The sequence below is a fragment of the Egretta garzetta genome, unplaced genomic scaffold, assembly GCF_000687185.1.
Source record: "Egretta garzetta isolate BGI_Z169 unplaced genomic scaffold, ASM68718v1 scaffold499, whole genome shotgun sequence".
In the NCBI taxonomy this organism is placed as follows: domain Eukaryota; kingdom Metazoa; phylum Chordata; class Aves; order Pelecaniformes; family Ardeidae; genus Egretta; species Egretta garzetta.
This window is the reverse complement of record NW_009260802.1, coordinates 279,720-306,931: the sequence shown is the minus strand read 5'-3', so window position 1 is coordinate 306,931 and position 27,212 is coordinate 279,720. Positions and strand designations below refer to the sequence as shown.

General features: G+C 39.3%; 1 protein-coding gene across 1 annotated transcript in view; it reads right to left on the bottom strand.

Annotated features, from left to right (window-relative positions):
* The window catches only part of RALGAPA2 (Ral GTPase activating protein catalytic subunit alpha 2), a 194,587-nt gene that overhangs the window by 99,038 nt on the left and 68,337 nt on the right, over positions 1-27,212 (bottom strand). Inside the window, exons 5-17 of the mRNA XM_035902236.1 lie at positions 21,592-21,649; positions 18,467-18,510; positions 17,382-17,556; positions 16,729-16,844; positions 14,344-14,482; positions 12,817-13,016; positions 10,952-11,182; positions 8,658-8,831; positions 7,640-7,777; positions 6,903-7,051; positions 6,371-6,482; positions 5,331-5,568; positions 4,622-4,786 (exon numbers count right to left, since the gene is read on the bottom strand). Of these exons, the coding sequence (XP_035758129.1) occupies positions 4,622-4,786; positions 5,331-5,568; positions 6,371-6,482; positions 6,903-7,051; positions 7,640-7,777; positions 8,658-8,831; positions 10,952-11,182; positions 12,817-13,016; positions 14,344-14,482; positions 16,729-16,844; positions 17,382-17,556; positions 18,467-18,510; positions 21,592-21,649 (1,939 nt within the window). The remainder of the gene's footprint in view (positions 1-4,621; positions 4,787-5,330; positions 5,569-6,370; positions 6,483-6,902; positions 7,052-7,639; positions 7,778-8,657; positions 8,832-10,951; positions 11,183-12,816; positions 13,017-14,343; positions 14,483-16,728; positions 16,845-17,381; positions 17,557-18,466; positions 18,511-21,591; positions 21,650-27,212) is intronic.

Sequence of the window (27,212 nt, the reverse complement as noted above, 5' to 3'; positions counted from 1 at the left end):
GGGCCCCCAAGCCCCATCCAAGCTGACCCAACAGAAGCACCAGCAGGCTGCGCAAGGTGTTCAGTCTGCACAGCCAATGCCATTTTCCTTTTTTAAAAATAGATGAAAAATGCTGCGGTAGCAACTCTTATGAGAACCCTTGAATTTCTTCTTTTCAGTAAAGAACAAAGGCCAAATTATTAAGTCTCCTAGATTTCTTCCAGCATATTGTGACGTAATAGGCACATTAAATAAAAGTGACCTGTCCACCACCTTTCTACTCTCCTCCTTTTCTCCCCTTTCCTCCGCTCTGCGTCCTGTCTGCTCCACAGGCTCTGACACTGGGGCCACGCTTACTCAGAAACGAGCAAGACGTACGGCCGTTGGGATGCCCCACTGCAGACCAGTATACACCGCCCGCAGGAGGAGGACAGTAGGCTTAGCTCGTTCAGTCTGTACTACCGAGTGAGTTTAAATAACACTTACATACTTCATAAACGTTGTGCCTATTTCAGAAAATCCTCTCACAAATACACGTGGTAAAAACTGACTGTCCTGGTATTTACTGACCTCACTGTTGACTTTAAATGTCTTACAGAAAGCATTACATCAAATAGTAAATTAATAACAAAAAAAAGAAAAGTTTGTCCTTCGGGTCAATGCCCATATTCGCCAGCTAGAACAGTTTCAGTGTTACGACTGAAGGTAACTGTAAGCAGCGTGAGATGAAAAAACACTAAAGATAATCCACAAAAGAGGAACCCCTAGAGCGCTGGAACGCACCACATGCGAAACCTGTCTTTCCTTGCTACAGCAGCTTAGGGCTCTGCTTAGGGCCCAAGAGTCAGAAATCCCTCCCAGGAAGTGAAATGCAGGAGGCGACAGCAAGTCCTGTTTTCAGAGACTTACTAGCTGGAAACAGAAATAAAGGGAAGTCTGTGGACACGACAGAGACCCCACAGCTCCCAGCAGCACCTCTCGGCCGGGCGATAGGACGAGTGCCCTACAACGAGTAGCTGTGTTCTCAGGCCATTACATCTGGCTTTCACCTCCATGTCTGGGTACCAGCAGAGAATCAGTTCAGAGGCTGTATGCTTAGCGTTTGTTCCAGCTTTATTTACCACAACAGCAATTTCTACAGGATGAGACTGCATCGAAAGCAGGAAAAAAGTTTACTACACTTTCGAGCACTTGAGCCCAAATAACCGCTAAAATGCCCACATCTGGATTGCTGCCTTTAGTTTTTGCATTCCTAATCCTTAGTATGCTTGGTCTGCACTATATTAAGACTTCACAACTGCTTGGAAACCTTTAATAAATCAAATAATTGAAAGTGTAAAGATGAATAAAAGCATTTCTTTATTAAGAAATTAAATTTTACTTCAGTTACTAGGGAATGTACATCTAATTGTAATCCATGGCGATCTTTAATATTAAAATGATCAAAAACTGCAGTGACAGTAACAGAAAAGCATTAGCAATAGCCACTTTTGCCACCCTTTGTAACTTTGACAAAGGACAAGATACACTCCCATTCAACTTGCTTGTCTCTTAATGGCTACCAGTATTAAGTACTTAACACCATGTTTTAAGCAGATCTGAGGCATGGGAAACAGAACCAGTGCAAAACATCTCATTCCACACAACTAAAGAACAATCAACTGGACAGAAAGGGAGTAGAGAGATGGCAGTTTAAAAATATAAAGAACATTTATATAAACAGTGACTTTAAAGTACAGTACCTGACAGTCTGTGAGAGCAAGAAGTGTAAGAGATACCAGGTAAGAGAGAGCTCACAGTGTGAAGCAGAAGAGGTACACTTTTAGTAGCTGGCAAAGCCTCATAAAGGTGAACACAGTTGCTGATAGACTGGCTTCGCTTAGCTTCCAGGAAAAAATAAAGCAATAATTGAGTCAGAAAAAAAGACAAAATATTTGGGGGTTTGAATGTCATGATACAATGAAACACAAAGCTCTTGGGGAAAAAAAAAAGTTTACAAGATTAAGCCCAGGAGTATTTCCTACAAGCTGTAAGTTACAATGTTCAGCTATCTCACACATTGAGAGTGCAATAATCAGTGACTTCTGAATCACAGCAGCTCCACAATGCGCAATATTTCATCTCGTCACTGTATGATTCCTGTAATTCGACTTACTCTTTTTTCTTTTCATTGAAGTATCTGTAGTAGTGCATACAGATCAAAAATAAGGAATGGAAAACATTCAAATTCCCCTCTACAAGCAATGCTCCCCCCCCAAACCAGCTACCTCTAACACTGGTTCACCCCTCTTGAAAACAATCCCTTTTCATATGAGAAGTGGGATGGTGTGCGTCTCAAAAAATCAATCTAAAGATACAGCTGCCTCTGGTTTTGCTTTTAAAACTAGGATCCCAGCTCCGGACTGGATGAAGCCCTGAGTACCCTGGTCTGACGGAGAGCTGAGCCTGCTCTGAGCGGGAGGTTAGACTTGATGACGTCCCTTACACCCTCAATGATCCTGTGGACTCGGGGTACTGAGCGCTGCTTTCCACACTTCTGAGCAGGATGATGAAAGGGACACCAGTTAAAAGCTTTTGGAGTTCTTAAGTAACCACAAGGGAAGGTAGAAGACTGCAGCCTGAATGCATATCTTACTGAATTTCTCTTCAAAATAGCAACATTTAAACGGGTTCACTGTTTCTTAGAAAAAGGCCACCAGAAAAACACTTTCCAGGGTGGCTAACACTCTAAGAGGCTAACATCATTAAAAACTTGGTATTTCATGGATTAATATCCAATTGTCTTAAGCTTAAAGTCTCCTTTAGAGAAAAAACCAACAATTTATCATCAATGCTGAATTACAGAAGTCTCTAACAGAAATTTATTAAGAAAAAAAAAAACCCACAACTTATTCCCTGTACAGTTTCTCTTCTTGGACACAGCAATGTCAATGCTGCCACTTAGAGAGGAGGAAGAAGGAAGCAAAAATACTCAAGTAGGGAAGTGGGCAAAAGATTTGCTGCTGCTGCAGAAATACTCTGCTCTTACTCTTGTAACTCCAGATACAAGCAGCAGATCAAAACAAAGTCTCACCTGGAAGCAGAAGGTGCTCTGGCATTTGCATGTTGACTTGGGGGGGGTGGGGGTGTGTGTTTTTTTAAATGGGTGAGGGAAAAAATTAGGGTTTTTTTAAAAAGCCTCCCATGGGAGAATTTTCCCAAAATGCCCACTCTGCTAAAGGAAGTCCTCCACGAACAGCTCTGGCTGCTGTATTCACCTGAGGGACTGCTACATTTCCTTCTGAAAGATGCTGCCTCTGGAGCCTTGGTAGCTGCACTTTTTGTGTTTCTAAATAGTCTCACCTTAGAAAAGGGATGTACGTTTTATCTATTTGAAATGATTGTTTGTTATAACCGCGTGTGCAAACAGCAAACTTTTTTGCAGCTGCTGATTTGGGAGCCACTGATCATCGCAAATCCCATGAAAGCCAGAATAATTCTCTTTTTATATGACCATGAGACACAAAATGAAACTAAGGGCTTTTTACACATGAAGTTCATCCTCCTACCTGACAACCTACTTGCTCCCTACCAAATAAGCTTTTGTCACTAAAGGTAGCAAGTTTCTTTAATTTGAACGTCCACAACCAAGTCCTTGCTGATCAATACTTTCAGGTTCTCTTCACCGCTCTGGTGAGAAGTCTAGGGGAGAAATGCTGTAGCATAAGAAAAAAAGAATTCTCCACCAGAGCACAAATAGGAACTCGCTGAATTTAGAAGTAAAACAGACACAAAGAATTAATTGACTCCAATGCCAAAACGTTTTATGATCCAAGCTGAAGCCTGGGGCTTAGTTATGAAGCCTGTAGCCACAAAAACATACTAAATCACCTTCAAATTCTGCTGGTAAGAAACACAACTAATCTGTTATGAATGAGGAAGGAAGCCAAGCAGCAAAACATCTCCTATTCAAAAGCAGGAGATTTTCTATGGAGAGTTTTAATCCATAGCCCACTGAATTGGAACACAGAAACATGCTACTATGGAATAAAAAGAGAGATCAAATTCAGGCTGCTGAAATGCTTGAAAAATCAGGTGTCTGTTCCATGCCTGGGGTCTCAGACATTCCCATTGTTCCTCACCCCCATTCTCCCTTCTCCCATTTTCCTCCTTCCAGAAGTAAACACGAGAGAAAAAAGGGAAAGGAGACGCTATACCTCACACCATGCTAATAAAAAGAAAGCAATAAGAAAGGATGAAATTCTTTATTTAACACCCGGTTTACCTTGTGCTCACAGTAAACAGCTAGCGGTATGAAAGTTCAGAAGCAATATATATTATCTGACTGATCTTAATAAATGCCTCCTTATGAATTGAGAAAAAGAGATGTACTTCTTCACAGAAACACATAACTTGCACATGACTAACTTGCAATTAAATGTAATTTATTTAAAAGCATATATTTAGAATTTTTGAAAATACTTTGATTCTTTATTCATACTGGTAGTGGTCCAGACACCCAGACATGGGCACACAATGCCTCTCTTTAGGCATTTAATTATTAAGTTGCACAACTTTTGGAGGCAGCCACAACACAAAGGCAGATTTAAAACTTGAGTGTTACCAAGTGTTTGTGAGCACAAGCGTTTAGTTGTGGTCTAACCTGTTGCTCTCTGACGAACGATATTTCTTGCTTTCTCAACTCCTGGGGCTCCAGAGGTCGTAGCACTTCTGAATCTCATGGGCTCCACAACTTCAGGATGACTTTTCCAGCTTAATGAAAAAGATCGTCCCACTACAGCTGTCTTTTGAGGCTCTAAAATGCCACCTTAGGGATAAAGAAAATAAAATTCTATAGCATTGCATGCTTTGGCACATATTTTTCCTAAAGTATGAATGGACTTAGAAGCACTCAGACATGAAAAATATTAATCTGTTGAACAACATAGGTGAATTTTGACTATTATTGAATAACTACTTCAACTCTGTGCATCAGTTGCAAGGTGGCACATAAATGTAGCTAAAATACTGTAATTAACAAAGTTTAATAAAAATACATGCAAAAGCACTTTTACATTGATGACTATGCCAGACTGCAACACAGGAAGCCACACTGCATTTCCACTACACAGAAAACACTGATTTTAAGCGCGTACTGCAAAGTGCTGCATGGCTATCTTCTGTTGGCCCCAGTTACCTTTCCTCCCACAATGAAGAATGAGAACACACAAACCCAAAGCACTTCACATTTGATTAGACAGGTTCTTACAATAGATTAAGTAATACTTAACGTTAAAAATTAATTTACTCTAAGTTTAAACTTAAATATTTACCTTGTTTGATACAAAAAGCACAGAAGCATAGAGACTAACCTTTTCCTCTCTGCTTTTTTTCTTTTTGTTCACTGAGCTTATCCAAGGGCAAGTTTGTCATTTCCACCCCATAGACGGTTCTTGCTAGCACCGCTGTTAGCGAGTCCATGATATTGGCCCACTCGTTTATGAGCTCCTCCCAGTCCGTCAGGGAGGACAGAACGCTGAGCAGCTCATCCCACAGCTCCCGAGAAATATAAACGCTCAGGTTTGCTCTAATCCAGGCCACAATGAGGGTCTGTGAGAAAAGAAACAAGTGATGGTTCATGCATTTCTGTCAAGATGAACTCAGCACACCAACACCAACCCGTGTGCTGATGAAGTCAACACTGACCCGCATAAAAGCATTGATTACTCGTGATGCACAGATATCATGCATAGATATTTTTCATCAAAAAAACATTCCCAGAATTGGTAAATAATTGTGAAAGTTACTGACCAAGGAGATCTAAAAATTCCGAAACGTGAATTTCAGGTGGTCTATATGTTCTCTGGTAAACTGAGATAATATGCTGTGTATAACAACAAGAGAATGAAGAACTGACTCCTCTATCTACAGAAAGACAGTAGTGACTGAGCTACACCGGCGACACTCAGCCCTAGACACCGTAGCTGAGCAAGCGAAGTACAATGCAATGTAAAAATGGTTCAGCCTCATTCAAAGTGACTCAGTTTTGACTTGCCCGCTGAGCTTCAAGGGAACAGTTACATCAAGCTCACACTTTAGAGATACTCATTGAAGGTATCCCACAAGGAGACTGTTGTGCCTGCCTGTTCTACCACAGTTTGTAACAGAGCCCTGACAAACAGATGAGAACAACTGCTTGTTGAATCTGTCTCCCTCCATTAGGAGCAGTTTACACAATAATTACTTGCATTACTGCAAAGGGGAAATTTTTGATGTTTCACAAGTAGGTTTCATAGCACTGTGCAACAGTATTTAACCAAAACTACAGGTAATCACCATGAAAAAACAAACATAAAAAAAACCCAAACAAACAAAAAAACCCCAAACAAACAAAAAAACCCCAAACACTCACTCGGAAAAGTAATCCCGACATGCTTTGAGCGAATGTATCCTTTACTTGGTTTTCTTTCGGCTTCTGCATCACAGCTTCTGTTATCCTAAGGAGTATCTGTAACATCTGTTCCCTGGTGCCAAAACAAAATTGTACTTTTTGTTGCCATGTTCTATTAATTGTAATTGTTAATTTTCAGGTATGGAGAACCTTCTTAATTCCCCAGTAGGCCTTACTTATTGATAATGCGATCAGACTTCACAGATCATTTGCAAAATAACTTTAGTTGGTTGTGGACTGTAAAAAGTCATTTTTGAGAATGTGAAGTCAAGCATGGAAATACCAGCCAAGATCCTGAAGTCAAATAGTACACTGATGCAGACTCTGCAGAACCTGCAGTCTCACAAATGAGTTCAGAGGCAAGTCACAAGCATGACTTAGGTAATAAAGTCCACCCCTGAGAAAGCCAGTCTTTTCCCTACCCTATCATTCTCCCATAAAGCTTAAATGGTGTTAACTTTCTCTTAAATGATGCAGAATATATTAAGCTTACCATGTCTTTTTATTCATTGATAGTTCCATTATCATGCGCCTAAAGACACTCAGAACTGCTTTGCAAGCATCAACTTGCTCCTTCAGAAGCACAGGGACTTCAATGCATGGTTCCAGTAAGAAAACATTCGCAGAGTTTGTCAAGAATACCTTCAAGACAGGCATTTATAGTCAGTTTACGCAGTGTCAGGAATAAAGAGAGTCAAGGCTTACAATAAAATACTTGTCCTCCTCCAGTCAAACCTTTCACTTTCCTTAGAGCAAGTTTTACGTTTTACCTGTCGCTTTATTTTTCTCCATCATTCTATTGAAAAGTCAGGTGGCGTTACGGACCCAGCACAGACGTGCATTGCACGGCATGGGTTTTGTAGGTCTCTGTTCGGTCAGACAAGAGTACCTTTTCTCCAGCTACTCACTTCCTGTATGCTTGAGCAACCACCAATACTTCCAATAAACGAGGTTCAGTGAAAGCAAATGTACAGTTCTGATTAATTTCTAGTACCCACAGTAGGAAAAGAAAAATGAACCTGCTGTCTCAAAATAGCAATCTGTCTCTATGACATTGTCACGTGGTTTAATATAAATTTTTCAAAAGTTGTAAATGAAGTCTCCAAGCCGTATCTTACAAAAACCAACAACTGCTGATAGTTGTTTTCCTTCATCTCAGAGATTATAATTTATAGAGTAAATTACACAATCACATAAATTACAGACTTGCAACCTTTCTACACACCACACCTGTAACGCAGCTTGAGCACCAGCTTTAACATTTTTGTCCTCGTCTTCTAATACACATCCCCTGTTTACAGCACTGGTAAAGGAGTACGTTCTCCCCCAGCTGGATGAGCGCTTGTGTCCTGAATGGTCAGAGGAAAGCTTTCAAAAACATGATTCAGTTAGTGACAAAACAGAAAGGAGTATGTCTGTATTCACTCAAAATCATCTAGAGTGTCAAAGCAAAACAGGGCGAACCATTATGTCCTACACTGATCTCCTGTCTATTATTTCTTCATCTCTGAACAAACAGACAGTATATGGAATTTAACGCTTCAGAAAAGTTTTAAGAGCTATGTTATTTAAAATATTTTATGTCACATTTTGTAGGCACTGATTGCAGTAATATTTGAATTTAAGCCTGGCAAAAATATAAATCCCCTACAAAAATAATCCGTCAAAACCTTGCATGTTTTTTACAATTCAAACCTCTCTCTCAGTACAAGAAAACTTCCCTTTAAATCACTTCACAGCATCAATAGTGCCAAAGCCAACTTTTACTGATGGTTCAATATAGGATATTAATGCACAGACTTTGTATCTACACTTTAATTTGCTAGATTAAGGTGCCTGAATCCAAATATTGCACCCAGTATATATAAAACAGTAGGTATTTTCAAATTCTGAAGTAACTACCACCAAAAGGAAACAGTCCTACATGGACTAGGCCAACTGGCAGCGTAAATTTGAACACTGCAGAACGTATTAGTATTTCTTCCATAAGTTCTTGCTATCATATTTGTAGCAACAGGGAATAATCAACAAATTACACTTTTCAAAACAGCTGCAATCTTTCCCTGAACTCAGTAAGGGCTACCAAACACTCAATATTTATTTGAATTTCTGGACCTTATACAAAAGTATTTTTTAACTTTGATCTTCCACACATTTTTTAAATTGTTACGCATTTACAAAACAAGTCTAAAACTTAACTCATATGTTGTAGGTGAACAGAACAAAGCAAGTAACACTGATACCATACATGTTTACCATCCGTTTGCACAGTAGAATCCTCCAAGCTGACAACAGCATCCTGACTGTCTTCCCTCTTGTCTGGCTCCTCCATGAACACAGGTTTCTCTTGCAGTATCCACTTCCGATATACCTTCACCACTTTTCGTGTTGCAGATATATCAGAAGGTGGCAATAAAAAAGCCTAAATTGAAAAGGTAACTAATTTTACTATATACAGGACATAGACGTGCATGCGTATATAAACACACCCACACACCACCACCCATAAATAACACAGCTCGAAAAAGAAAGGACACATAGTTTTTACTTTTATGTCTGTACTAGAAGGAGTTACGATTAATCAACAACCTATGCATACACCTACATCATTCACAATTCCATAACTATTAATTCCATGTTGTATTTGTTCAGACAGACGGAGAGGTTGGTTTTGCTCCTTGCAAGCTGCCTAACTTAACATGGATCCATCTCACAAGCCATTACTAGCCACAGAGGTCAGGCAGGCTAAACTCTGGTACTATGCTACACTTTCTGGAGAAGCTGACTTCAAATTACATCAGCAGTATACGCTGTGAAATGCCATTTCAGCAAGCGTAGGCAGAGACAAGACAGTAACTTGTGATGAGGATCACAGTGGCTGGCATTCGATCCCCTCTCACTAGTTTTGGAGATCACCACAATTAATTTATTTTCAACATGCTACTCAATATCTGTATTCGGGAATCACTCTGTACAGATGTCCTCTCCAAAAGCTTGCAAACGCTAGACTGGCTGCACTCCCACATTTCCGAAGATCTTGGGAGACTAAAAAAAAATATATAGTGACAGAAGACCTTTGCACTGCAGTGAACAGGCACAGAAATCAATGTCTGAAAATGTCATCTGGTAAAAAAAAGCGTATTTTGCCATTAAAAACAATTGGTATCAATATGCATTATACTATAAAAACTCTGAAAGATGAAAATACAGTTTTCATACTAAAAAATAGGTCCTTTCAACTATGAAGAGATTACTCACTCACTCTGATTAACAGGGTCAAAACCTATAGCATTTCCTATACCCAGTTTGGCTGCAAAAACATTACAAAGGTATCTTGCTCGGGCTGGGGGAAATCTTTGCATCACACAGTACACTCCTTGTCTCTCCTCAGCATGAAGTACAACATCCAACAGCTGATTGCAACAGAAATTGAAGGGTTAGCAAAAGCAAGCTTAAATGTACCACACAGCAAGCCCGTGAAACTTCTGAAAATACCACTGTCAACTTATTAAGGATGCAGAAACTGAAAAAGCCAGAAGCCAACTGCTAAAATATTAGAGAAAGAGTGCATCCCATATCGGTGGGATGAATAGGCACTACACAGAATGCTTTCAGAAAGGCGAAGAAGTAAGGCGGGATTGGGGGGGAGGGAGTAGAGGAATTCAGAGTGGCAGGTGAGATTGCTGTAAGGGAGAGACAAACACAAAAAGGATCCAAATACCATTATCTGTTTCAATTACTGAACACTAATCATACTGAATAAAGATAAAAGCACTGCATCACGTTAGCCTTTGTTCCCTGGAAGCTGGCCCGGCCTCCCAGACTCTGGACAAACACCAGGAGAGGGCAGCACGCCACAGCAGCTCCTAACCCACACAGAAGAGCTCCTTCCTGTCAAAACGCCACCAGTCCCACTGAAACCCACGGCTACGCGTAATTCCTAAGCCGTGCCACACAAGACACTTCATAGGAAAGCACGTGTGCTCGCTCAGCTGCTGGAGGGATCTTCTGCACACTTGTGTGACCTGGAGCTGCTGCTTCAACCAATTTCTACCTTGGCACCAGAGGGGAAAAAAAAATAAAAAAAATGGGACTCTCCAGTAGGTCCATATGTATTTTTGTCCCAAGCAATTGCAAAGATGTCAAATTAATGAAAAATAAAAGCAGAAACAATCAATGTTCAAACAGACATTAAATACTGATGTTGATCACAGGAATAAGAATCTTACCGATTCAAATAATAAATTTACAAGCTAATAGCTCTTTATACACCTTTAAATTGTATCGTAATACCAAGAACAAATAAAGTGGCCCATTCAAATAAGGCATGTTGCCATCTGGCACCAGCCTATAACAATGTCCTAGTTTTATCGTTAAAGCTAGACCTAGGAAGGACTCCAAACTAAAAGGGTGCTGCTGTGATTAGCATCAAGTTTGACCAGTTACCTGACCAACAGCCTTTGCAGTGTTCTTTCTCAGAACCATGACATTTCCTTTAAAAAAAAAAATATATATTAATAGCAACTAAGCATACACACTTACTTGTCGAAACACCTCGTTAACAAAGTTAACATATCCTCGAGTGGATAAGAGGATTCTCTGCACCATCTCATAGACGGTCCTGTGCTGCTCTTCGATGCTGCAGAGGCTGGAATTGCTGAGCCTTCTGTCAGACAAGGTGCTGCTGTTAGAATGGCTTCTCTCCTGCTCGCTTGCATAAGACATACTGGTTTCCAGCTCTGCGTTTTTGTCTTGGTTTACAACACCAACAGTCTACACAAAAGAAAACGCATCTCTAATTAAATAACTGAAATAGCGTACACCAAAATCTGGAATACTTAGGCAGGACTCAAGATACAGGTGCTCTTTTTCACAGAACACACCAGAATCCCAGCAGTCAGGAAGGGTAATTTTCAGTCTACTCCTTGATCCAAGAAGGAATTTGATCTTATACTCTACATAACGTAGGCTTCACATGGCCCCCCTAGCCCAGAACAGCTGACTTGTCCACTCCGTAAGATAAAAGAGAGGGACGGGTGCAGTGGTGGGAGTTGGAAGAATGCACACAGTGGAGAGGAATCCCCAAGCTTCTTTGTTTTGGGGAAAGGATGGATCACGCCGCTATACATGGCTCATACTCTTGCACGTTATTATTCCCAACAACTCTTTGTCAGGTTTTGTTCTGGCATTGCCTGTATTCTGCAACATCTCAAACCGTGTCCAGCTAAAATGATGCAGTCAGGAGAAGACAGAAGACTAAAACTGCTTCTGAGTTACCAGAAAATGAGCCCTGACTTGCACTAACTCAAAGCATCGCCCAAGTGCAGTTCTGCTTTACATTTACATTAGTAAGGCTGCCCTGTGTTCAACCAAATAAGCCGTAACAGAGCAGCAATAATATCTCTACTGCTTTTCGCAATGAACTTTTTGGCAAGATTCAGCCCCACTAGCGAGGCACGGGCTACAGCCAGTGAACTTCAAAGCCACTAAGAAGTCAACATTGCCAAAAGCTGGCACACAGCTTCAGCTAAGTGATAATTTTTGACCAGTTTCCACTTTGAGGGCAGCAATACCTTTATGCAACCTAAATATTTATTTGGTGTCGCTCTCTATAAAATTCAGTGGGAGGAAAAAAAAAAAATGTTTTTCCAGACCACGTCTGTTGGAATGGCACACCAGTTTATACAAAAGGTGGAACTTCCAATGAGGAAGAACAGATCAATAAAAAAAAGCACTTTCAGCAGGTAAGCTACACTTGGCTGGTTTAGGGCTTCAAACTTCTATAGTGAAGAACTCAAAAAACAATCGACATGAAAAATACATAGTTCTACCATAGCAGTTAATGTGTGCTTTTCTACTGAATCCAGATTTGACACTGACCTACAGTCCAAGAGAAGAGCATAAGTTGACATTGATCCTAAATTTTTAACAGGAAGCTGGAGAGTCTCTTAAAAAAAAAAAAGCATCTATTTCTATAAAATTCATTGTGAAGTCCTTAATCCTAGAGAAGGCTCAACCAGCAACTGGAAAGTGAAATATTTTTCTAATATCTCATTGTAAACAGCTGCTGATATCAAGAGGAAAACAAAGCAGCCTTTTTGATGCTGCTGGGAAATGGTTCATGGCACAAATAAGTTTACAGATTAAATTCCAGAAGTCTAAACATAATACTGATGAAGCTGCTAAGGCAAACAGTTATGAGAAAAAAAAATTATAGTAAATTACTAAAGGGTTTCCCTTGGAGATTCCCTCCTTCATCAATGAAAAAAAAAAAAAAATCAAACAATCGAGTACATAAATTATTCACTTAGGGGTAGCATTTACTTCTTGCTTCAGTTGTCAGCACACCGCAATCATTTGCAAGGTTAGCATGTACATAAGGAAAGAGAGGTAAACTTAAAGCACACCTGAATAATTTTAGGGAGCATTTCTCCTCCGTTTTTTGTATTCTGAACAGCAGTTAAATATTTCTTTTCAAGAAAGAAGGTAACAAGCCACTTAATAAAAACAACTCGAGCTGCCATATATGGGATTTTTGTGCTATAGACATTTTCATTGTTTCGTGTTGCAGTCATGTATACTGGTCTTGGTCTTATATCAGGAATATCTGGTGAGATAAAGAGAAGATATAAAGAAGATATGATCTTAAACTGTAATTGCTTCCAGACGCTGGTTAAATGTATTGAACATGTCACCAACAACATTTTCTCTACAGGAAATACCAGATGCAACGACTGACTGCTTTTATTATATTAATTATATATTATATATAATATAATATAATACTAATTATAATATAATTATATTATATTCTATCATAATTTTATCACTCCTAAAGAAAAACAAGAACATAAAAGCACAGTTCTTTCCTGAAGGTTATAACTTGTATCACGCAAAACAAAGGCAAGCAAAAGAGAAGGGCTGCAAAAGAAGGGCAAAAGCTGAAGCAAAGAACTGCTCCTACTACAATGTAAGTTCATTTTATAAGTTTCACAGAGTTTTATTAATAAAGTACAGTGAGAAAGAGAAGATAGGTCTGGAACACTCAATAGTGCAAGGATTACAAAGAAACAGGATACTTAGCACATCAGAAAGAGAAGTTAACTCAGGTGCAAAGAGCACTGCACAAGCTGAAATAAAAGAAAAAACACATGGGAAGAAGTGGAAGATTGCTGAAAGGAGGTCGGTTGGGTCACTATTCATTCAGACGCTTAGATTTAGGGAAAAATCATTTGTACACAGCTGAAAAACATGGAAGGCCTGGGCTCTAGCTGTGAGCACCACAGCTGAAGTGGCACTAAGGTGGTTTTAGACACTAAATATTAAACTGCAAAGGACAGGAGTTAATAGTCAGAGGAGGGAGGAGAATGATGATGAAGAGGCTGCAGTAGATCAGGTGAGTATTAACACCACCATTCCTATGGACTTTAATACATAATTCAGTAGAAAATTAGGAAAAATGTGTTTCTGAAATAACACACTTTTAATCCTACAACTGTAGATGTACATCGCCATTTCCCTTCATGCTCATTTTCTCTTCAAGGAAACAAGTAGTAAAATAAGAGTAACTAAGGTGGCTACTCCCTCACACTTGGGCAGCTTGCTGGTTCTTTAAAAAAACCCATCAGAGAGCACAGTCTGTCTTCATTACATATCACAGAGCCCTCGCTCACTCAATGTAAATGTTAATGCCAGTGGAAACGTCCTGAGGAAAGGAGAATCAGGCCAGCCCTTATGCAGCGATGAGCAGCAGCAGCTTCCTGGACTATCTCAGAAAATCAGAAGTTGTACTAGGGAAAAAATCAAAACATGAGACAAGGGAGGAAGAGCCCTCATTCAACAGAACTGCAGTGATATGCCAGCAGGTAACAGAGACGCTACTGAGAACAGTCACCATTACTACTTCTACTTCAAAGCCAAAATCCAATACTTACCAAGAACAGGTTTGTAGAGGTTGGTTAGCTTTGTAAAAGACGGAAACAAGTGAGGAAGATAGTATTTTCTAAACAAGGTAAAGAGAAACTTAAAACCAGTGTCTTGGTTCTCCTTATTCTTCCACTCTAAGCTTGCAGCCTGTCACGGAGTTAAAGAGAAACAAACAAAAATCTTTACGTTAATGTGTTATGCTGACAATCATCCACACCGAATACAAAAGAGAAACAACTACACTTTAACAAGAGAGACAAAAAATAAGCACTGTCCCAAAAAACTTTACAAACTGCAGTAAGGATGTAAGACACCACCACGAGGGCTTTGGCACATCAAAGAAAGCGAGCTCGTTAGAAGCCAGCATATTTGTGCTGTTCTAGCTGTGAAGCACAGAAAATGTCATATTTAATGTTTTTAACAAGTTTGCTTCTTACCTACAAAGTTACACTGGGCTACACTTCTATCACAGATATATGTTTGTCATCAGAAACATACTCAATGCCCATGTTTAATTGGGTTGCACACACACATGGAATGCTCCTTTGCAAAATGTGACTCAAGGCACAAGTAACTTCCACTGACAAGGAAGAGGCTGAGGAAGTGGTTTTTAAAGGCATTCTTCCGCTCTTGCATAGATCAACACCAGTCATACACATCCTTTCAAGTTGCTCCTTACCAACAGTTTTGAATGACAATTCCTTGGAAGACTGTGTCAAACTTTGACAAGGAGTTGCTCTTTCCACATTACACCACCTTTAATTTGGAGTAAGTTGCACATAACCTAGATATGGGTGTGTTTTCTTTATTTGTATAAGAAAATCCAGTACAATTTCAAGTAAGAAAGGTAAAAGTAGACATCTCTACAGTGAAGCACTTTTTCCACTGATGACTTAAGCCTACCTGGGTTTTAGTCTCTTACATCACTTCTTTTTGTGAAAACTCAAATGAGCACTAAAAGTGTTTCTCTTTCAACAGATACTTTAAATTCAGGCCCACCTCTTTTTTCTTTTTTTTTTTTTTTCAAGCAACATCAAAAGACTACAGGATATTTTTTCTTTTCAGTAAAAGCTCTTAGAAAAGCCTGTCCGACTGTATATAGCAGATGACAGCTTCACTGAACCTATAGCCAAGATGATAATTTATTAAGTTAAAGAGAAACAGACTTGTTTAAATCAGTCAGGTGAGCTTGCTTTATTTATTTTCTTTTAAATGCATTTTCTTACTTTAATCTGCACTAATTTTTTTCCCATATCTCTAAAAATTGCGGAATTTGCAATGTCCTACTTTTGCAAAATACACATGTAGAGCTTGGAAACAAGACTGAGTTTTTGTATCATTTCATTTGTTATGTAAATAAATTGATTCTTATTAAATTCTACCCAGTCTCAGACATAAATGCTCCTGAAGATGTTGATTTGCTCTAAATTCTGGCTCTCAGTGATCATTCTGCACTTGCATCAGATTATTTCTCACCTCTTGCCTGTAGCAAGGTTACTGCCCAGCTGTGCTCCTCACTACCAAGCAATACAAATAAATGAATGCCGATGAACCACAATGCAATTGGACTTATGGTGTAGTCAGTAGTAAGAGTATAAAAAGAACAGTGCAAATATCCTTTAAACTGAAGTGCTGTGAGACTCTGATGTGTAAAACAAAAAGTGCCATGTACGAAGTTGTTCATTTCATACAGACACTTTTCAAAATAAAGCGTTTATTCAAGATTACAAAACCCCTTCCAAATTATCGTTTTGGTCTTGCCTTTTGATATTAAAAAAGTATCTCAAAGTATTTCATTATCTTTTATCTTTTTTTTTTTTCATACTGAGCTCTTTAATGTTCATTGTCTATCCGGTTTCCACTTCATTTAAAATGTTGCTTAACTTGTCCTTTCAAAATACATAGATTATCTTAATTTCTTTCCTGTACAGATTAATCCGATCTGTTTCTAATTAAAATTTTTTATTTACATGTTACTTGCGTCCTTTTACAAAGAAATCTTAGAAGCCATCTCTCCTTTTCTCTTTCTCCAGTGCTCCTTTACACTTCCCTCAGCTATGTATGTGTCCAAAGAGAACAAATTGCATCTTTACCCCAAATTTTCTAAATGTGACCACAAGCACATAAAAAAGTCAGTTATCCTGCAAGCTTGGATAACAGTCATTAATTCTTATCACACGTGTGAAAAACTTCTCATTTTCACCAAAAATGGCAGAAGAAAATACCTCTGGAATGATTTTCCTTTTAAAAACCACAATAAGAAAGTGCAGAAGACAGCTTCTTCCTAGGGAGGAGCAAAACTAGCTCTGTACAGATACAGCGTTGACTTAATTTTCTACCACAAAAGTACATTCCTCCAAACATGAATAATTAAAAACATATATCCTCCGCACCTGAATTACCATGTATTTTAACAGTAGCTGAAGAAAATAGCAGGTTTGGTCTTCAGCAATTTTCTCTCCAGAGACAGCTGGCAAAAGTGGGGTGATTTCTTCTGGAAAAATCTTAGCTAAAATAAAAAAAAAAAAAAAACGTATTAAACACAGAAAACCTGAAAATAGTTAAATAAAATACATTTTCTGTAGGAAGAGTAATTTGAAAATAATCACTAATGCACTACTGAGTTGTACAAAGTCACGGTCCAGTGACTGCTTGGGCTTCCCGTGTTTCCCCAAGTCCTACCGCAGGTAACCAAGGATGGCACCAACCTCTGATTTGCTGCAGTTTGGAAGGGTTAACACAAACAAGCACTGCAGATTAACCAACAAGCGGTAAATCTGCACACCTACGCATTTTGCAGTAATGTGTTCATATAGCTGCATCTCAATTAAAAAACCAAAATGAAAAAACACAACCCAACCATTCTGAACTCGGGATGACAGGACCAGAAGGCTATAGAGCTGCAACAAATGCAACAGCTCAACAAATTCAACTATCTCTGAATTATAAAGACAAACAGTAGCATCTGTGTGACATCTTCCCCACAAGACCTCAGTGGAAGTGGGAGGCAATACACCCCTCGTGGAAATTGTGTCCATTTACTCACCCTCTGGCGCATTAGGAGGGCTGATGAGGTTATCTAGTGTACAGGGACCTCGTGAGGACATAATAGGTGGAAAGCCAGGCACAAGGCATGCAAATATTAATATCTGCTCTTCCAGGCAGTTAATCTGAAGCGCTTGAAGCCAGAGAAGAAACAGTCGGATTCCTTCACATCTTATCTACAAGGGGATGATTTTGTAGAAAAAGATCTTCACATAAATTTGTAAGTACAGTAACAGAGTTAAACAGTTAAGAAAATGCAGGATGAGTACTTTCATCCCAGTGATGTGCTAGCGAGTCCTTCCATCGTACCAAGAGCAATCACATTATTAATTTAATCATGAGCAGCGATGAGTGGGAAGAAGCTGTACCCAAGGCAGTGGCACCCCAAGGAGATGGCGTTACCACTCCAGCTTTCAGAGGCCAAAAAGTTCTAGTTCCACTCCCGCAGTTTTCAGGGCCAAAAGCATCTTGGCCAGTCTCAAGACTCAATCCTAAAAGGGGCTCTGAAGCACAACGGCAAGTGTCAGGCACGACTGGGGGGCTGCCAACACCCCGTGCCCTACTAAGTCTGAAATCTTGGCCCCGCAGAGGTCAAAGTAAGCTATTGTCAACTTCACCAGGACCAGAAGATCCTCGTGAAAACCAAGGTGCAACAAAACCACCCAAGTAGTCAGTAAGCTTCTTAACCTTATTTACTGGGGGTTTTTTATTAAAAGATACAATTTTAATTTTAGCAATATATTTAGAAGAAGAAAAATGGATTTAAAATTCTTTGGCACACAAGAAACCAATATGTTTAATACAGTATACTTAACGCTAGAGAGATGAAAAAATAAAGCACTAAGCAAAATACACCGATACCTTCTCCAAGTAACTTTACAAAGGTCATTAGAACAGCAAAATGACTGAAGATAAATATTAAAATAATGTAAGATTACAATAATAAAATTTATGATTAAACAGTAAATAAGTAAACTTACAAAGCCTAACAATCTGAAAAACACTGATATTGGAAAATTGTAAAGTAATATGCTTCATAAAAATTAATGTGAAAAGAAACATGACTACATTATCAAAGAGAAATACCTTGAGAGAATTTCCAGTGTGCAAAAGTTTCTTCAGAATTGACCCTGGATGAGAAAAATTAAATAGGCATGTATCAGATGCTAAGGTGGTCACTTTCCACCAGAATGGTTAGTTAAAAAACACGACAGAAAGGGCTAGTTGAATGCCACTTACTGTGTGGCTACGGCACTGGTGTTTAAGAAAAAGGAAACTATGGGGTGAAAAAACCCAAAGTGAATCTAATTACTGTCATCATCGGTGTGCCAAGATGAAATATAATGTATCTTTACAGTGAGGTGGTTTGGTTTTAGTCAGATGACAATTTCTCAAATTATTTTCACTAAAAATAAGATATCTAGGGGAAATTTTGACTTAGTAGATTTGGAGAAATCAAAAAGTCCAATTTGTAAGATTAATGCATTCAGGTACACTACTATTGACAATAGTGACAAGAAAAGATGCTGGCAATCTATACTACATTCATGTCTACAAACCACAACTACTACTAAAATAGCAAAATATTTTGATTCTGGTTTTAGAAGTACCAGGCTAACTGCCCTTACCTTCAAATGTCTGACTTAAAAATCAGAAGGAGATTACACATCAAATGCTTTGGTTAAAAAGTGGTTTTAATCCAATTCTAAGAAAAAGATCATGATGTAGCACTCAGATGTTATTTCCCCTAGATCTGAGAGTTATGTACACTCCGTAAATGTGATCCTTCCCTCAAGATCTCACAATTTCACAGTATTAAATGGAAATTATTAACATCTATAGCAAATACATATTAATGCATGTGAACATTAAGCAAAAAGAAAATCACATGGTAGAGCTGTAAATAATTGCACTGCCAAATTTTGTAGCTTATTTATTGGACAACAGCTAAAAAATTATCTAACTATGACTATTCAAGAGAAGCATAAATATAAGGAATCTATTAGCTATAAAACAACTGACTAAAACCAATTTGTTCTGGACTAATTCAGATGAAATGGTAGTAAAGTGGTCAAGCAGATGTCTCCTTTTATTTCTGTCAGTGCTAGCTGGAAATGTGACAACAGCCCTTTCCTTGACCTTTAACTTCCACTCATTATTTCTCCTGCAACAGCAAATTCATTGTTCTGATGAAAAACATGGCAGCTGATGAAATAGCGCTGGAAATCAAACCAAACAACAACAACAAAAGTACCACTAAGAAGAAATATAATCCCCCCAAAGCAGCATAAGATTTACTTTAACGAACAGCAAAACAAAACATTGCGGCCACTTTGGTAGCATTGAGAAGCAGAATTTTCAGAGTAGCGATGAATCAAAGATGTTTAATTCAGAGGAAATTATCAAGTCAAAACTACTTCATTGGACTTCCCGGTGCTTTAACTATCAAAATAAATGTGTTTCACCTTTCAATATTTCTGCACCCATTTGACTCTAGCTTTATTTAATCTGGTCAAATGAAGAGAGGAGTAAATTTTGCTTTCTGGCTCCTATACCTGATCACAAGGTGAAACCATTCACTGGCCAAGCACTGTAGGTACAGGGAGTATTTAAATCATTAAAAAGTTAACTATCTTCAACCTAAAGACAATAAAACTTTTTGCCCCCATAAAATTAATGTCTGAATCTAATTTTAAAATCTAGTTTCAAGCCTATACAAACTGTACGAAAACTTCTAAAAAACATTAATAGTTGTTCCAAAAAAATCCTGCTTTTCTTATTTAGAATCCCAAAGCTCTTGAGTGACTAAAGCAAGCCTGTTAGACATGAATTATCCTCATGCTTAACACAAAACACCTAGAGCAGAAGAACATGGAGTGCTTTAAGACAAGCAGTCCAAGCGCGTGCCTTAAGTAAGTTGGCAGCTATCTTGTTCTTTTTTATGCATGTATTGCAATACAATCCTCAGGTCAAGCTTACTAAGCTTTTTTCTGCAGAACAAAGCATGCAGAACAGACAGGAGACTAGGGGAAAACAAACCAGTTTTCCTAATTCCAAGCCTGCTCTCTGCCGGACTCCTCCTATTCCTTCCTTTGCGGCAGAAGCCGGAATACAGACGGTAAATACCCCAGGGGCATGGTGAAAGAAGGGCTAGCCACTCGATTTGACCAAGTGGATGCCATCCCTGGCTATCCTGTGTCTGTTGTGGCCAACGCCGTATCCCAACACAATGCTTGGCAAATCCTCCACTACATGAGAATCAGTGAAAGACAGCTGTATTCATACCGTGTATTCATCATTCCAGTTATAAAGGCCAGTAAAATCGTGAACCACTGATTAAAAGAAAAATTGATCAAAAAGAGCTGCTAGAAAGTTTCCATTTTTGTCCTTAATCTCTTTCCTTCACTATCCCAGCTCTAAACCAGAAATTCCTCATTTAATTCCCACAGATAGTGTGACAACTGAGTGTTTCACAAATATTAACAAACTAAACTGCACAGAGAACACAGGAATATCAGAGAAGAAATTAAGCTCCTGTTCACTGCAGCAGCCCAATGGCTTGCGTTCAGTTTAGCACAGCCTGTGCTCAACCACCAAACAGCCACCCATTCACAGCCAAAGTTTTACAGAATAAATTTCTAGGAGGCAGCAAGGGTCGAGTTCAACAGAGCATCTATCATTAGGCAAAGAGCAATATGTACAAATTTGTACGGGCACCTCATATATGATCACTTGCAAAAGACTATTATAATGCAAATTTGCAAGAGAGGCACATACAGATTCCACAACCTTCCTCAATCATCATTTTGGGTGTTACTCTGCGAATACAAAGGGAGACCTAATTAGAAAAGGTGTGTTGGTTTATAACCCCCATCATCAGGATAGCTTCTAGCACATCAAAGAGAAGAAAGAGAAGAGGACTCGGGTAAATCCAAGCATATAAACATGTAGAGAGCATTCATGCAAAAGAAAAATGAAGCAGGCAACCAAAACCACACAAAACAAGGAACACACAGAGCTGTTATAGCAGGTAAAAAGATTTTCCATATGCTCTGAGAATTTTCAGCTGCGAATCTCGTATGTACGTACTATTTGTGTATGGGCAATACTAAAGGATTCTGTGGTTAAGAGGACTTGTAGAACCAGGGAAGGGACTACAGAAAACATTGATTTAATTTGCGCTAAAATGTTTTTAAACCATTCCTTCTTACCTATACTGCGAAAATGCCATCGATAAAAAATCCTCTCAGGTAGTAGCTGCAATATTTTCTGCAGGAAACAAAACTAAATAGTCAGATTTCCCGTAATAAACTGGCTTGTTCAGAGGATAGAGAAACTAATACAGAAGACATAAATGAAATGGTAATGTATACATAGAGAACACAATAGAAAGCAAACACCTATCACAGTAAGGATGCCTGCCCATTACGGTACTCTCTTGTTAGGGAGAAAGATACTTGGAACGGTCCTGAATAAATACCATGTCGCTGTCATGAACCGCTTTCCCTTTCCCACTCTCTTGCAAAGCCCTTGTATTCCAGAATACAAGCTATTTCTAATGAAGAAGTTGCAGATCTCCAAGCAGCTCACTTTGGGTTACATTTTTCTGAAGTGTCTGGTAATGACTGCTGTTAGATTGCTACAGTCCAGATTCTGAGCTTCTGCGGCTTAGGTCTGCCTTTCCATCAGTGAGGGGCTCTGATCTCCCCGCTAAGGCAGAGACGAACAGCGGTGCAGTTATCGTTACTGGGAGATGATTTACCTGTGTTTTCCCTTGGCAAGTGAAACCGAGCCAAATTACACAAAGCTAGACTAATTTAATTCACAGCACATGCAGTTAATAAAGCACTTATGTGGAATAATATATAGTGGTCTGCCTCTGTAGTTTTGAACTGATCCTAACAGAGGCAGAAAAAACAAAGCGACAGGCTGTGGTCAAACCCATTCCCCCTTAGTTTTGTTACACTACAGGGCACCAACAAAGCAAAGCAATTTAAGCATTTGCTTAAGTGCTTTTCTGAACGGAGTCTTATAATCTTAGTGGCAAAGAACAGTTGGGGCTACCAAATGTTTTTCTTTGTTGGTTTAGTGGATGGTAATGCTATTAAATAATCTGGATAAATCAAAACTATTTGGGGGTCTTACATGGGTAAATATGGTTTTTTTTTCTCTTTTTTAAACTCTCAGCAGTACAGGCTCGGGCTCCGCAGGTAGGTGCATTAGCAGTACAGGAGAGCTAACTTACTGCTGCTCAGTCTCCCAGAAAAACTGAGAGAACAAGCATTGTTTCACACAGATTTCACAGAAAAGTGTGTCTCGATCTTACAACTTTTCAGCCACTGAAATATGAAATTAAGAAGATATACTTAAATGGGAAACTGTTTTCAACATCTACTTTTGGAGCTAAACTTAAACTAAACAACATGATCAATTACTAACAGTCAGAGTCCCTTGTAATTATCAAAGAAAATCAGTGGAACGAACTCCTGCATAACAAAGCGCCATTAGGTTTTCAGAAATACCACATGCAGGATGCAAAACGAATGACAAGTCATTTAAGCAACGGTGACCCATTTGTTGGTCTTTTGCACATAAAAGCTCGCAAGAGGAAATAAAGCGTCACAGCCAAGAAAGCAAGAATTGGCATTTTAGGCAATCCTTCAGAGATGGCCAACACATGAATCATTATTGCTGTTACAAACAGTATGCTCGGGAGATGGAATAAGACAGACTTTTCTCATTTTTGACAACAAAGTGCTTCAGAAATTATATACAGCACTCAAAATAGAGTATTTTTGAAAATGGAACATTCCTTTCTGCATGGCAGAAGATGGAAGTCACGACAAGTTCACAGACTTGGGGAACTAGACCTCGGGTCACACAGACAGACTGGTCTTCCTTCACATCTTTACCATAGCACATGCTCCCCAAAGAGCACTTGGCATTTCTAAAATTTTACCTAGAATGAAAATATATGCTTCCCAAAGAGTATTTGGCATTTCTAAAAGTTTACCTAGAATAAAAATATAAATCGAACACATCCCTTCTACGTTCCAGTCGCATCTTGTTTCCGCGTTAGTGCCACAGCTCCCTCCCAGGACGCGCTGGCAGCGGGGGCTGAAGGAGCGGGAGGCTGGTGGCCAGAGGTCTAGCTCCCCGTCCATGGGCAGGAGGAATGCGCTTGGGATGAAGGATCTGACTGGCTAAAAATGAGGCCATGATTCACGTGTCGGCTTTACCTGTTAGTTAAGGACCACGTTTCTGCCACTCAGATTGCAGGATCCACAGACAAAGAATTATCATTATGCATCTAAATATTAAAATAGCAGCAGCCCACCACTTTTCACGACTATTTCTGACATTAATCTTTACCCAACTTGGCACAGGGCAGAAAGGAGCTGCCGACCTAAATCATGAATATGCCAAGTCACTGCAAGAGTGGCGGCGCTCCGCACGCCGAGTTTGGTCTGCATCCAGGCACACGCTGGGCTGATCCCATTCCGCGTGCCCCAAGCGCAGGAGGAAAGGCTCCATTAAACAAAGCCCTCAGACAAACTGGCAACAAAAAATGGGCCGGACTCAAGTTTCAGAATACACTGCGGGGAAGAACCTTCAAACATCTTCACGTTTATTATGGAAAACCAGACAAAACCACATATATTTTGTTTCCATTGTTTAAGTCATTATAAGAAGTACAGTAGATCATTAGAGCAAAACCAACTTCCTTTGACAGGCCACATTAACAAGATACCTTCAGCTTGGCTTTGGATGCAAATTCTCTCTCATTTGTTTCAAAATACAAACTTTTGAGAACCAACTGTATTAAACTCCAAAAAGAAAAAAAAAAAAAATCAGGCACCACTCTGTATCAGTATGTTTTATTAGAAGTTTGTCAAAATCTGGTAATGCTACTAGTGAAAATGTGTATGCTCTTGTATTTCAGATGTTCCAGTAAAACTCCCCATTACAAAACAAAAAATAGATTTAGACAATATACGTCTGCTTCACTAAATGTCTGATCTACGCTTAAACACAAGGCACGGCATACTCACGTAGCATGAATGAAAGTTTGGGAAAATAAGCTGATGGCGTACAACTAAATTTTCCTTAGCTGCCAAAGGAAACAATAGCTATTCCCCAAGAGCCTCAGCAATGTAATCTCACAGTTTACACATCCCAGCTGACTCGGGATCAAAATAAATAACCGCCGCTTGCCGGTTGTTTCACAACACAATAGCGTACTGACGGAAGCTGGGCTTTACTACGCCCTTTCTGCAGGATGCAAGCACGCTAACCGCTCCATGGCAGAGGCCAGAGGCACAGCGGCAGGCAGCGAGGGCGCTATCTTACACGCGACACAATTTCACCTAAACTTGAACACAAAAAAGAAAAAGAACACAACAGAAAGTGAACTATGACGAGGTGTGAGCTGTGCGAGCTGATAAGGTGGCAAAGCTGAATGATAAAGACACATTTTGAAAAAGAACTCGGTAAGAACTCTTGCATCTGAGCATTGGTGGATTTTAGGTTAAGCCCAGAGAAAACCTGGAAAATGCTGTTGCAGAGTACAACCACCACCAGGAAAAGCAAGCTTAAACTTTAAACTGCATGGAACTGGGAGGGTTGGGGAAGAACAGAACCCGAGTCCAGGTTTTTTTCTTTAAAAACCAAAGAATCAAACACCCTTGTCAGGTGACTGAATCGAAACAATTCAAGAGTTTAAATAAATAATAAGAGGGCAGAAGTTCCTATCTGAGGAAAGCTTCCATATCCCAAAATCTTTTCATATAGCAAAAATTGAGACACAAGTCATTTCTTGTGCTGTTCTTTTCAGCATCTCAAAACCAGGAAAAAAAAAAAAATACATGGATGCACTTTGAAAAAAATGCAAAGATGTGATTAATCCCCTGCATAGTATATCAAACAGTAAGCAGAAGTCATTTAAAAAAAACCAAACCAAAACAACCAAATTAGATTGCTAGCATGGCAGCTACCCACTGAAGGTACGAAAGCTTTGCAGCAGATTAGAGTGAACAGAAATAGCCTAAATTCAGAGTCCACATTTGCTCCTGCAATGCAAACACAAGTTACCACGGTTCAAATACAACCTTCTGAATGTTGCAAGTTAATTCAAAGTTAGCCTAGAATGCCTTTAACTAGTGATTTCCACACGTGTGCGGTAGCGCCCCCAGACTAAGAGGGTGTTGCAGCGTGATGTAGGATTGCATAAGTCATGAACAAGCTCCAGTTGTCGTCCTTCCAACTTCGCATTTCCAAGAACATTTTCTACGCTCTCCCAAGCCCTGGTGTTCTAAAAAACATGTATTGCTATGCCTATAACACAAATGATAGTTTCTTCCCCTCCAGCCTGGATGTGTAGCAATACTGCTGTGAATCCAAACTGGCTATTGACATCTTGTTTCTAGTTTCACAGTACACTAATAAGAAATATTTTAAGAAACCCCACAGTGCGAAATAATATTGCTTTTTCAGAAAACACGTAGATCTATTTAATGCTTAGTGCTTTGCTGCATCTATATGGTAATCCATTATAGCACACTTGAAATAGAAATTAGGTATTACTACTGATCAACACATCAGGGTATCTGTCAGTTCTTTTAACTGATTATCCATAGTTCTTTTTCTTCTGGACTTCCTGCATGACTAGGAATAATGTTAAGTTTAAATCTTAGTTTACACAGGATGCTGCTTTTTGAAAGAGATATCTCTCTATTTTATCAAAGTAAAATAAAAAACACCGAGGTATGTATTTCAGCAGATTCACTCCGGCTCAACCAATACTGCAATTTCTTTTAAGAAGCCTTTTATTTTCGCCAACTTTATTGAATCGTATCATGATTGGTAGCTTTGTGCCTATTATCGCATGCTGCACTCCCTTGTCGTAGACCGTAGAGGAAGCTCAGGCTGTTATCAAATCTTACCCTGAAGATCCCCACAGCCTGACTGTTTTCCAGCGTCACTTACACAAAAGTGAGACGATAAGCATTGTTGTTCTGCCTTCCAGAGCTCCAAGAAGCTGTTCTGTACCGCGCTACGCAGAGTCTTATTATACAGCAACACACACAAATGTGTTCTCACTGATTGAACACGCTCTCAGAGGCAATGTCAATGACAAGCTCAGAATAATGCTCATGCTAGGAGAATGAATTCTGAGAAAAAAAAATAGGTTTTTCGATACAACCTGTAGATAAGGAGCTTCTATTAGTGGCAGGTGGGTCTACTTTAAGCCAAGTCAAATATAGAATAGCTCTGCTACGCCTCTATGTTCAAGTGCGGTTTGGCAGTATTGTTCAACTACTAAAATCTGCAGTAATTTAGTAATTTAGAAATTTTCCAGCTATTATTCACCGATGCAGGTGAAGCCAAGAGCCCAACGAAGTTGGTATGCCTGCAGCAGTTCAATCTAGATAACGGGGTACTCCATTTATTGCATTGATAAATTATTTACAGTTATTCATCGAGGGAAAACGTCTTCCCAAAGCACGCAAGACACTTATTCTTGCCCTAGGCATAACTTTAAACAGAAACATCTCTGAAGTTGAACACATGCAACATACAGTTAGAATTTACAGCAGACTGCAGCAAGAATAACATCAATGTTATTTTAAGAGCAATAACAGATGAGCCGATCAGAATGACAGCAGAACAAACCATGGATGGTCCATAAAGTAATTATCTATGCGTAGGAAAGAAGGGCCACACGCAACTCTATTGCTATAAACAAATAAGCCCTTTTGACTCTGTTGAGTTTGGGAATTAGCCAGCCAAGCCTGTGCAACAGACCTGGGGTTAAGCAGTGGGACTGGTGATC